Source organism: Chelonia mydas, chromosome 1 (assembly GCF_015237465.2).
Source record: "Chelonia mydas isolate rCheMyd1 chromosome 1, rCheMyd1.pri.v2, whole genome shotgun sequence".
Taxonomy (NCBI): Eukaryota; Metazoa; Chordata; order Testudines; family Cheloniidae; genus Chelonia; species Chelonia mydas.
Window position 1 is genome coordinate 322,138,450 of NC_057849.1, and position 13,041 is coordinate 322,151,490.

At 40.3% G+C, this 13,041-nt stretch overlaps 1 protein-coding gene across 3 annotated transcripts in view; it reads right to left on the reverse strand.

Annotated features, from left to right (window-relative positions):
- LHFPL3 (LHFPL tetraspan subfamily member 3) overlaps nt 1-13,041 on the reverse strand; it is a 382,826-nt gene that overhangs the window by 108,561 nt on the left and 261,224 nt on the right. For all 3 annotated transcript variants that reach the window (XM_037889185.2, XM_037889187.2, XM_037889186.2), the window contains exon 2: nt 9,849-10,085. In XM_037889185.2, the coding sequence (XP_037745113.1) occupies nt 9,849-10,085 (237 nt within the window). The remainder of the gene's footprint in view (nt 1-9,848; nt 10,086-13,041) is intronic.

Below are 13,041 nucleotides of genomic sequence, written 5' to 3' on the forward strand. Positions count from 1 at the left end.
CTGGGCTACAGACTGACCATATCATTTGCCCAACACTGGAAAAAACTATGATTGTGGAGGAGACACGAGAAGACATGATGACAAAATAAAGTGAGATAAATGAGTTTCTGTTTCAAACTCTGTTTTCCTTATTAATGCAATCCCTAAAATTTTAGAGGGGACCTAAAGTCTATGCTTATGCATTGCAAGCAAACACTTCCTGACTTTTATTCAGTTTTGGACATAACATAACATCACTTCTAATGCAACTTCTAGTGTTGATATGAAATTTTACTACATGTTCTTTATCCTGCAGTTTATTGGGACTCATTCCTCACCCTGGTGCTCACACCTTACATTTATGCCACTCACTACTTCTCCTGCTTATAGAAACTAGATGAATAGCTGTGGATTTAAAACACACACCTTCAACAATCAATCTGTAAAAAGAAAAGGAGTACTTGTGGCACCTTAGAGACTAACAAATTTATTTGAGCATAAGCTTTCGTGAGCTACAGCTCACTTCATCGAATGCATCCGATGAAGTGAGCTGTAGCTCACGAAAGCTTATGCTCAAATAAATTTGTTGGTCTCTAAGGTGCCACAAGTACTCCTTTTCTTTTTGCGAATACAGACTAACACGGCTGCTACTCTGAAACCAATCAATCTGTGTTCCTCTGGATATAGTGGAACAAATTCAGTCCTGGCTCAAGTAGCTGCAACTCCATTAATTTGGTGTAACATTGTATATTCTGCCTCTGTGCTGCATTTGTTAGAAAGATGTGTAGCTGATGTGAACAGTGTTTTTGTCATGAAAGGGGTTCAAGTTAGGCCTGGACGTACAGAACAGAGATGTACGTCAACGGAAAAATCCATTACGAGCCAAGTGCCCTGTACTACTTCAGCTTATCCCTTCACCTCAATTCACTAAAAGAATTGTATCACCTACCTTCTGAGCCTTTGATTCTTTTCTACGTATAATACAGGCAGTCAAAATTATTATTTTTAATTTTAGGCACTATTAAATCTAATTAGGGAAAAAAACATCTACCAGTATGCCTTGAAGTGGCAGCATTGTGTGCCTCATTCGACTGATTCATTAGGAGGACAGTTTTTTTCTTTAATATTGCTATTGAATGAGGCTCCCCACAGAGTTTAGCAGCATGGGATCCCTCTTTCCATGAAGCAGAATGCCATTCTCCATATTCTTCCTTCATTAATCAGTGGGGAGCGGACACCCTTAATTCATGGTTTTTCATTTTTTTCAGTAGACTAATGCATGCATATGTTTGGGGGAGAGGGGATTTTATCTTATCACAGAAAGTTAGGCTGGAAAGGAACTCTTGGATTATCCAATACATCACCCTGCACTAGTGCAGGATAGTCCTTTATTAGTTACTTTAATTTACTGTTGAAGGCCTCTATTTTAATCTCGCTGGTAAATTATATACATATTTTCTAAACCCCAAATATTTTATTTATTTCAAATTAGAACAATTTCTCCTCCTTTTGTTGGCAAATTTCTTTATGAATTTGCATACTACTGTATAAGCAGACTATTTTGCAAGGCAGTACATATTTAATGTATGTAATCTTTCGCCATAGATTATTTCTTCTAACTCCTCTGTAATCTTAATGCCTCTTCTCTACAGTCTCTCTGTATAATTTCTAAACAAAGGTCTTGATTCTGCTATAGGATCTGCATTGGGAGGTGGTGGGGGGTAAACCATGTAGCTTCAATAGCAAAAGTTAAGAGCTGTCTTTAGCACCACAGCAGCCTCTTCCTGACAATTTTAAGTTATATTTGGTTTACTATCCTGGACCCATTTCTCCATTAGAACCGACCAGTGAGGACAGTGACCCAAAAACCCCTTAATGCCAACTGGCAAGGGAGTTACAGGAATATCCTGATTCTGGTATGTACATGCTGGTTCATCAAAGGATGTCATGTGGGTCTTAAATGACAGCTTGGGTCACACTGGTCAATATTGTTGTGAAATTTATGTAAAGGCACTATATAAAGATTTATGTATATATACACTGAAAATATGTTCTTAGAGTCTGTATAAAGGTACCAGCAGAGATGAAGAAAGATTTCCTGTCAGCCAAAAGATGTTTATTCACCTCTCTCTCTCCATCCGGATGTTAATTAAGCATTGTAAGTTAACACAGTGGATACCCATTTACATACAAAGTCAATGGAAAGATGCAAAGTCAATAGAGAAGCAGCACACAGGAAAAAGAAGCCACAGCAATTTATACTATCTCGGAGTACAGACAATTAACTTTGGGGACTGTAAGTAGAAGGCAAAGAAGACACCCCCTTATTGTGCACCAAGGAAGTAAATGTGTAGTGCATTTACATTTATGAAAACAGGATCTCAGCCAACTTTGGCTGAAACACTGCAAAACACACTCAGTGGTGGACTGGCCACTGGGCCAACAGGGCCTGTGCCCAGGGTCTTGGACAAATAGGCACCCCTGCACCCCAACCACCCTCCTGGTGCTCCTGCTGGGGAGCGGGGTCAGGGTGCGTGGGCTTGCCCCACTCCCCCCACCCAGTGCTTCTTCCAGGGAAGTCCTCGCAACCTGACCCCACTTTCCCACAGAAGCGCTGGGAGGGGAAGAGGAGGGACTGAGGTGCAAGGGGTGGGGAGCGGCAACACCTGCTGTGGCCCAGGGCCCCCATCTGCTGTGGCCCAGGGCCCCACAAACCCCTAATCCGCCTCTGAAGACACTAGCTAAGATAAAACTTTATATAAGAAGTTAACCTGTTAAGTCAAGTTTAGACTCTAGAAAGCATGTAATAATTTTGTTGTATATGTAACGTTTTGTTTCCAATATCATTACTCACTATTACTTAACAAATGTGGAGTCCTTGTGGCACCTTAGAGACTAACACATTTATTTTGGCATAAATTTGTTAGTCTCTAAGGTGCCACAGGGACTCCTCGTTGTTTTTGCTAATACAGACTAACACGGCTACCCCTCTGAAACCTGTCACTATTACTTGAATCTTTGATAATAAACTTATCCTTGTTTTCACTATGTTTATATCTAAGTGCTGTGATATTAAGCTAGATGCTGATCCTGAGTTGAATCATTCAAACTGGTGTGCAATTGGGGACAGCTGACCTGGTATTTCTATGAGTGTTCCGTGGAGAAGGGGCTGGATACTACAGCGAAATACTTCAAAGGGGCTTAGGGACTCAGGTGCATCTACGGTTAATTAGCAAGGCAAAGTAAGGCCTGGTGTAGCTGTTCACACACGTTCCTCTGGGCTAACAGCCTGGCAGTGTCAGGGAGCTGACACCCAGTTAAGCACAGGCAAGACATGCTCACATTGGCAGCAGGGGATAACAAGGTGATTTACAATCCTGGGTACCCCAAGGACTATCACAAAGACTCCTATGCTTGTGTGGAGTTGTATTAACCATGTGACTTTGCAGAGATGTTGGGATCATGTTAGCCGATCCTAATGCAAGTTGAGACATAGGAAATGCACAGATCAGACGTCAAGAATTATAACATTCAAAAACCAGTCGGAGAACACTTCAATCTCTTTGGTCACTTGATTACAGACCTAAAAGTTGCAATTCTTCAACAAAAAACTTCAAAACCAGACTCCAACGAAAGACTGCTGAATTGGAATTAATTTGCAAACTGGATACAATTAATTTAGGCTTGAATAAAGACTGGGAGTGGATGTGTCATTACACAAAGTAAAACTATTTCCCCATGTTTACTCCCCTCTCCCCACTGTTCCTCAGGCGTTCTTGTCAACTGCTGGAAATGGCCCACCTTGATTATCACTACAAAAGGTTCCCCCCTTCCCCTCGCGGGTAATAGCTCACCTTAAGAGATCACTCTCCTTACAGTGTGTATGGTAACACCCATTGTTTCATGTTCTCTGTGTATATAAATCTCCCCGCTGTATTTTCCACTGAATGTATCCAGTGAAGTGAGCTGTAGCTCACGAAAGCTTATGCTCAAATAAATTTGTTAGTCTCTAAGGTGCCACAAGTATGCCTGTTCTTTTTACAGAAAGTATGGAATCCTATTCATTCTTCTAATACATATACACCTCTTCCATTGAAATCAATAGGATTTGCCCGCATGTATCTGAGGTCAAAATGTAGTCCATAAGTACTATGGATTTGTTGAGTTATATTACTTGAAATAGATGACCACTGCAGTTTAGACACAGACCATATATTTAATACCACAGCAGACTGTTGGGGGGAAAAATGTGAATGCTCTATTGCAAGTATCACATGTGGGAACAGAGAGGTTATAATTTGTCTTTATGAAGCTGTGGTTAGACCCCACATGCAGTGCTGGGTGTAGGCAGATTCCTCATTATGGAGAGGTGATGTTCTCACTACAGCTAAGGTTGCAATCATAATTTTTATCTCCCATATACTTCTGGCTGGCAAAGCTGGTGTAACCTGAAAATAGCCTGGTGCTGGAGGTGAAGATTTTTTCAGATATAGTTTTAAGAGAATCAGTTAAACTGCCTTTTAATTATAGATCATTACATTTTTTTGGATTTGCATTTAACATTTCCTTGTGAACCTCTGGATCAAAAATGTCTTGGTACTAACCCTTCAAACTTCCTTTATGTTTAAAAAGCCTTGTAAATTCATTGTGTAGGCCCTATGTTGTAGGCTGTATTTGAAGAAAGCGGATTGTAATTAAACAAAGTAATTAGCAATTGCATCTAATTGTAATGATTATAGTATATGTATGAGCAGCGTGACTTTTTTGTAGCTGGTTGCAGCTGAAAGAGAACATCTGAGTCCTTTACCACTTTAACAGAGTTTTTTGCCTTAGTTCAAATGGCAGATAATTGTGTTTGGGAACTATCAACTAGGGCAAGGATTTTCAAGTTTCCACATCTAAAATTAGGCACTGAAATGAGTGATTCAATTTTTATTCAGCAGCTATGGAAAGTGGAGTAGTTATTTGACTCTTCCTTTTAGGCACCTAAGAATAAACATTTGTCTTAGGCTCTTAGTCCCAGCTCTGCAGGTCTGCATGGTTTATCTGGTAAATGTGGTGTTTGACTGCAGCAATGGATTCACTGAAGAATAGCACCCAGGTAGTTTTCCTCTTCCTTGTAAAGTAGGAATACAACTGGTCAAGCTGGTTTTGTGTTACAAGCAGTAAAAAACACCCTGAGCATGGAGCTAGACAGAGGTGGGTAAACTATGGCCCACGGGCCACATCCGGCCCATGGAACCATCCTGCCCGGCCCCTGAGCTCCCGGCCAGGGAGACTAGCCCCCGGCCCCTCCCCCGCTGTCCCCCCTCCCTCACAGCCATGCAGGCAGTGCGGCTTGCGCGTGCTCACCTCCCAGGCTTTCCAATAAGAGTGGATAGGGGGTGGGGTTCTGGGGGGTCCCGGGAGGGGTGGGATAGGGAGTGGGGGGGGGGGTTGGATAAGGGGTAGGGTACCAGGGGTCATTTAGGGGCGGAGGTCCCGGGAGGGGGCGGTCAGGGGACAAAGAGTGGGGTGGGGGGCCTGTCAGAGAGCGGGGGTATGGATAGGGGTCGGGACAGTCAGGGGACAGGGAGGGTTGGATAGGGGGTGGGATCCCAGTGGGGCGGTCAGGGACGGGGGGTCCCGGGAGGGGGCGGTCAGGGGACAAGGAGCGGGGGGGGGGGGTTGGATGGGTCAGAGCTTCTGAGGGGGGCAGTCAGGGGGCGGGAAGTGGAAGGGGGCGGATAGGGGTGGGGGCCAGGCTGTTTGCGGAGGCACAGCCTTCCCTACCCGGCCCTCCATACTGTTTTGCAACCCTGATGTGGGCCCTCGGGCCAAAAAGTTTGCTCACCCCTGAGCTAGAGGAAACATGTGGATCGCTCCTAAGCTTGTACAAATGAAGGATGGAAGAGAGGTGGGCAGCCATGGCAAGGAAAAGAAAATGTCAATCAAAGAAAGAGACTAGAATAAAAATAGTTAAATTTTAGGAGCTATTTTACAGAAAATTAAGTGCCAACTTTTAAAACAAGATTTTTCATATATTAGATTTTTATATCTCAGGAGACCTCAGGGGATTTGATTCTGTAGAATGAAGGGGGAACAGCGGAGCTTATTGTGAATAGCTGGAGGATAAGGGAGCCCAGCATGCCTGCTTCAGTTGGATGATGACTATTTGAATTTTTGTATACATTGTGGCCATAATTTTCGAACTTGGATGCCTAAAATTGGGCATCCAAATCCATATTTAGGCACCTAAGTTTGAAAACACAGACTTGTGTGTTTCTGTATCTGCCTGATGGAAACATGTGAGGGATTCTGTAGTATTTGATGCACATTTATTATAAGCCCTATGTGTATGTGAGCAAGCTATCTTTCTTAGGCATGACATGACCGCTGAAGAGCATTTAGTCATACAGGATCTCTAGCAAGTGCACTGTTGCCCCTTTCTAAGCAATAGCAGATTTTGGGATTTTTAACTCTGTTTTATTTATTTACCAAATGTACACAAGTCCCGTTCACCTGCAATAGAGACGGTGAAAACTGCACACGGGAAATTAATTCCTTCTTACAGAAACTTCAGCTAAGACACCACTGCCCGTCACCAGGGAGCAACTCGCTCTTGTCTCTGTCTTTGGCTCTCCTGCCTAGCACACTATTCCCTTTCCCTGTCTCAGCCCTGGGGCTTTTTAGGCTGGGAAACCGCTAGTTCAAACTGCTCACCTGGGACCATCTGGTCTCAAAAGGTGAGCCTGAGTGTTAACCCTCCTTTCTTGTAGCTGTTCTGCCCTTCCAAGGAACCTCAGAAAAGTTGGTCTGACAGCCCAACCAGTCAAAGGAGAGTGCTTTAACCCACACAATCCCACTGACGTCTCTCTGTGTGGAGTTTACTGCATGGGGTAACTTTAACTCTTCCTGTGGAGAGGAGAGTTTCAACCTGAACGCTTATACATTGATGCCTCATAACATGCATGAAACTAGAACATTCTGCCATAACAGTCTTTTTCCAAAAGAAATTGAAAATACATCTCTTGTGATCACTTCATGCTTTGGCTAGAGCCTGAATTTTACATAATTAAAATTAATACAGTTCAACATGTTAAATTATGCTATTCTATAACACATCAAGATAAATGCCTGATATTGCTGGCTCATTTTAAATGGTGTTGATGAAGCCTAAAACCAAGATTAATTCCTATCCCGTGTGCTATCACTCTCATTGCCATTAATTTTGATAACGTACAGTGCTTTAAGCCACTATTGTTGGTTCCTGTAACAAAAAGCAAAATATTCCATTAATGAAAAGAGAGAACAGAATAGCTGTGCATAAGTATCATGTGAAAGTCTTTTTTAGAGATGCCTCTCTCCTTCAGGTGATAGTTGATTTTGTGTGAAAAATATACAGATTGTAACACAGAATTTATGTATCAGAAAAACTGCATATAGACTATACATTGAAAACTACATTTCAACTGTGTTATAGTAATCAAACCTAGAACACATGTTGACCAGTGTGTTACATTTATTCTCAAACCTGAGTAAACAAGAGAGGAGTAAGAAATGGTGAAAAAATACAGCTGTCTTGCATATGGGAACACTTGTCTCAGTCCTCTCCAGTTCAGAATTTTAAGACATGTTTCTTATTTTTGAGCATTCATTAACCTATTAACATTTAGCTATTCTGAATGTCAAAAACAACAGAGGAGTACAGACTGTTCTTTTCTGTGATTTTGTCACTTTACTTTATCACCTTGTTTTGTATACACTTCCTTGTTCCAATTTCCAGAAATAATTCTGGTACAAAGGGCTTACTCAAACAAACTGTCATTAAAGTCAGTGGGAGTTTTGCTTGAATTAGGACTGCAGGATTGGGCCCAAGATTAATTTTACAATTATAACCATTAATAATCTCTAATAATGACCCCGTGAACTGTGATTTTTATGTATCAGGTAATAATGTTTCTATGCTTATACGTTATTGCATTCTCTCATGCCTAGTTACTCCATAACAATATCAGAAAATGTGGAGACAGATTTCTGGTCCATAGCCTGGCCCTGTTGTGGTGGAGGATGACATAAGTGGACAGCTGGGCATTCCCTTTTCATAGGGGAATCTCTGGCTGATGCAGAGCCAGCACAGTCAGCGGCATGCCATGCTATCTGGCCTCCCTGGTGTACAGGTCATGCTAAGAGAGTGGCCAGGATGCCTTCCACTCCAGTAATTTTTGAAGAGCTCTTAAGGGGCCATTGCAGCTGGCATTGTTTAGAGCAGACCCAAGTCTTTTGTAATGTATGCCCCCAGGATCAGTTGGTATAAAAGTGGTATAATCATATAATTCTATTGGAGCAAAGGCAAATTTTGGGAAACAAATTAAGATACACACAAACATTCACAAATTTAAGGGTGAAAGTGTTTTATCATCTAGCTGTATACCTTGAATTAGTATGTTTATTAAAGACGTTCAGTTAAAAAAAATGTATTTCTGAAATTCTGGTAGGTGGAATTCAGATAAGCAAGCCAAAATTCTGACCCTGTGCGAAACACTTCTAGTTTCAATTGTATACTGGGTCTCCTGAGAAAAATTCTAAATGTGCTTTTGCCATACTTAGAAGACACAGAGAGGAATTTTCCTTTTACAATTTCCTTTTAAAATGTTAAGTGAATGTCATTCTTGTAGAAAGATGCCACACTGACAGACCTGGAAAATGAAGCCCTCAGTTTATCCACAGAACATGCAGATTAAAGGCAATGATAATACAAGCCTTCCTAGACACCTTAACATTAATAGGGCACTAGTGAGTCCTAGAGTTGTGTGGGTTAGTTCAGTCTTCAAGTCAAATCAGTCTTTGGCCTCCGTGTGCTGACTGATCCCAACTGTGCCAGTTAGCACCAATTAGATAGGTGCTTTCAGAGATGTGGACAGCTGTGCACTAGGAACAGGACTGACATGACCTGCTATACACAATGTATGCTGCCAAACAAACAGCTTTAAGCTTCTACTGGCTTCTGACGGGTGGTGAATGCCACATTCTCAAATCACTGTATAAACATTCAATTATTAACCTACCCCAAATCCATGTGAGGTGGCTAAGAAACCAACCCAAGGCAACACAGTGAGTTAAATCAGAACAGGGGTTAGAACTTTTGTGTTGTGACTTTGGAGCTCTGTTGTCAATCCACTAGACCATGGCACCGCATTACAAAGACTATCTCAGGGGTAGTCAATTATTTTTTGTCAAGGTCCAAATTTCTTGGTCAATGTATAGTCAAGGTCCAGACTTCAGAGAAAATAATAACAATGATGATAATAAAAAATAATAAAACAAAACAACAATAATGATAATAAGTACATAAAAAGATTTCAAACTCCGTTCAAAAGCATCTGATAGTCTGGATTTGGCCTGCGGTCTGTCTATTGACTACCCCTGGGCTATCCATTACAAAGCTCATTACCAGTCTCCCAAGCCATCCATTCCTTTGTTACTTTCTATTGCACAGTAACATACTGTGCATGAGCATACCGCAGCCTGCAGGTATTCATATTACAATGCAAAATCCTAAAGGAAACAAAATAAGAACAAATGCAGAGAGGCGTATGGACAAGGTTAAAGATGGTAAAGTTTCAATGATAATGAAATACAAAACAAGTCAGGAAACTAAGGCGAAATGTAAAAAAAAATATTTTATCTACTCCTTCCAGAATGTTAAGCACAAATCAGAGCAGAAATTATTGTAACTTAAGGAGTTCTTTGATTTGGGAACTAAAAAAATTATTAAAATCCCCCAGCAAATTACAACATAAGAAAGTGTGATTTTTTTGCTAAAAAGAGAGATAATTGTTTTTTTAAGTATTTGCCCTTGAGGCAGCACAGAGTATAGGCAATCCTACCTTTGTTTTCCAACTTGAGTTCCTCTGCTAGCAAGCTGTCTTGTCTGTTGCCAAGCACAAATGCCAGAAACGAGAGGATCAGGGCATCCAAGATTCCAATAATAGCCAGGATATATGCCCAACGAACTGAACAAGCCCCAAGTGTGTACTTGTCTGTCTTTTCACCACACATCCGTTTTACCTCATCTGAATCCCAGCCATCAGGAAAAATCATACAGCCCAGGACGAGACAGGCAGCTTGGAAAAAAACAAAGGGAGAATAATGGCATCATGTGTCCAAACTTTCATTTTTTGCATATCTACATACTCTATTATTAAAACACAATCTTTTTATCCAGAACTTCAAAAATAGGTTACATAAAAACCAAATATGTCACACAATTATGAAATCTAGTTAAATATTAAATGTAAGAAAGTTTGACACACCACCAACTTGAAACCTGCTAAACGAAAGAAACAAATTAAAGTCCTGTCCCTGAAACCCCCAGCCAATTTTTGTGGTTTCATTTTCCTATTACTCAGAACATTTTTCTCTTCTTTGTTGTTGCATGAAAGACTCACACACAAAAAAGGACAAAACTGATTAACTAGCTGATTATACAGGGAAAACGGTGAAACTGAATACGCATAAAGTGCTGCCAAATGCCCAAAAGTAAATAAATGGAAAAAACAGAGGAAAAAAATCCATAAATTATATGAATCTCAGCCATATGCAGTGTAGTTGTAGCCCTGTTGGTCCCAGGATATTAGAGAGACAAGGTGAGTGAGGTGATATCTTTTATTGGACCAGCTTCTGTTGGTGCGAGAGACAAGCTTTCGAGCCACGCAGAGCTCTTCTTCGGGTCTGGAAAAGGTACTCTCCCCATCACAGCAACATGCAAGGCGGAACTGACTGTTCAGCATAAGTAGTTAGCACATATCGTAAGGGATCATTCAAGATAGAGTGGCCCATTATGACAAAAAGAGAGGGCTAGGGAGGTACTGATTGTTGTAATAAGCCATAAATCCAGCGTCTCTGTACAATCCATAATTTTAGTGTCGAGCAGAGTTATAAATTTAAGCTCCCAGGCTTGTCTTTTGAAAGCATTGTGCAGGTTTCCTTTGAGGATGAGGATTGATCAGTGAGCTATAGAGTGATCACTTTGTGAACAGTGTCCACTCATAGGTGATGTGGTGTTTTTGTCTTTTATCCTGTTCCTGTGTGAGTGCATTCACAAGTGTAGTGGTTGTCTGGCTTCCCTCACTTACTAGGATGAGAAAACAGCATAAAGACAAATTCCCAAACCTTACTAATGTAAGCATATGTGGAGTCCCTCCACTGAGTTATTACTTCACTAAATCTGAATTATTGACTGGGAAAATATGTACTTGACATTTCATGGGAAATTAAAAGATAAACTATTTGACTGGAGTGCTAAACAGAAATAACTGCACCAAACCTGAGTTTCCACTATGTTACACCGGTAGTCACAAAGGCATTACATTGATGTAATGCAGTGAAAAATCAGACCCACCATCTATGCAGAAAGGACAAGCAATTTTTAATCATTCTGCATTTACGTTCACCTTGGAAGAGGGAGGGGATATTTGGCTTAGGGAACTGCACAATTAGGTATTGAAGACACATTTCATATCAAGGCAACATGCTTGAATTTTATGCCTATAAGGTCCAGTGCTGGAACTCTTGCTCACACAGATAAATTCACTGCAGCTAACAGGTCTGTCTGTGTCAGTAGTACTCGGTGTAAAGGTTGTGGAGTCAGGCCCATCATGACTACGTGAATGTAATTAATATCATTTACATTTTTTAAAAAAGCAATACAAAAGGAAGAAGAATCTAAAGATAAAAATTGTGTTAAATTAGTTAATTTATTAGTATATACTGTCTAAATGAAACTCAGCAAATCCTTGTGCTTTAAATTATCCATTTTAGTGTCTCTGTTCTGGCTTTTCTAGCTTGAAGACATGTCTTATCTCCAGTGCAAACCTCTGCCTCTTCAATCTGGCTGTTTGGTACACTGGGGGCACACTATTCTTCTAAAAGTATATCCAAACTTTCAGTGGCCTCTATAATGTCACTGAAGTTGAATGCATGTTTCAAATATGGACACTGAATTTTTTTGTGAGTCTTAATGCACAGTATATAATATTCTGCGAGAAGCCACCTGCATCAATGGATAATTCAAAGGAATTAGCTGGATTCATGAAAAATGTATGTATCAGTAACTTCAGGCCCTCTAAAAGGTTGCTGGACAAATTCTGATCTAGTTACAGTGACGTACATATGTTATAACTTGTACAATTAGGAGCAGAATGTAACTACTCTACGGCTGCTGACCTGTATCTACTCTACCGCGGCTGGTGCTACAGTGAACTTTTAGGAGGTGGTACAAGTTCTTTCTATTTCAAGACAAAGTTAAGCCTATCAGTTTACACACCTCCCCTTTCCCCACCCCCAAACAAAACCAACTTCTTTTGCAAAAAAACAAAATTACCCCCACCCAAAAGCACAAAATAGTACTTGCTCAGTGGCACTCTGGTCTTGGAATATAACTAGAAATGGGTATTAAGATTCCCTCAATTGCTATGATGAGACAGTATGAAAGAGATAGTGCAAACATCAACTAGGAATGGCATTTTTCTTAGGATCATCACAAAAGTAAGTTATTGAAGGAAGCTGGAAAAAGAATGTTTTCAATATATGTTTGTTTTAATTAATAAAACCTGTTTGTACCTAATGCATTTTACAAATTCTTACTGAAGAGCTCATTTGTGTGAAAATATATCTTCCAGTAATACTTTCTAGGACAATTAAACCTACAGTGATTTGCTGACTATATGCTGGTTGAGCAAATTAAAATGCCTTTTGACTGCATCTTCAGATGCAGGAATCGAGTCACAACTTTAGAGGTTAACATAAACAAAATAACTTAGGAAAGCTTTTTGCAATTAATTCCTAAAAAGATATAGGCATGTTTGATACTATAACTCCGGTAACTTTTCATTTATCAGCTGCAAGAATATAAAATCTTTAAAGAGAGAAAAGACAGGTATAAAATCCACCTGCAGATTCTCTTTTGTATTGCTAGAATGTTTTACATTTTAATCCTTCTAAAGAGGATTAGGAAATATTCTCTGTAAGGAAGCAGCTTTTGGATTCATAGATATCTTTTAAAAATAGAAACCATTTAAA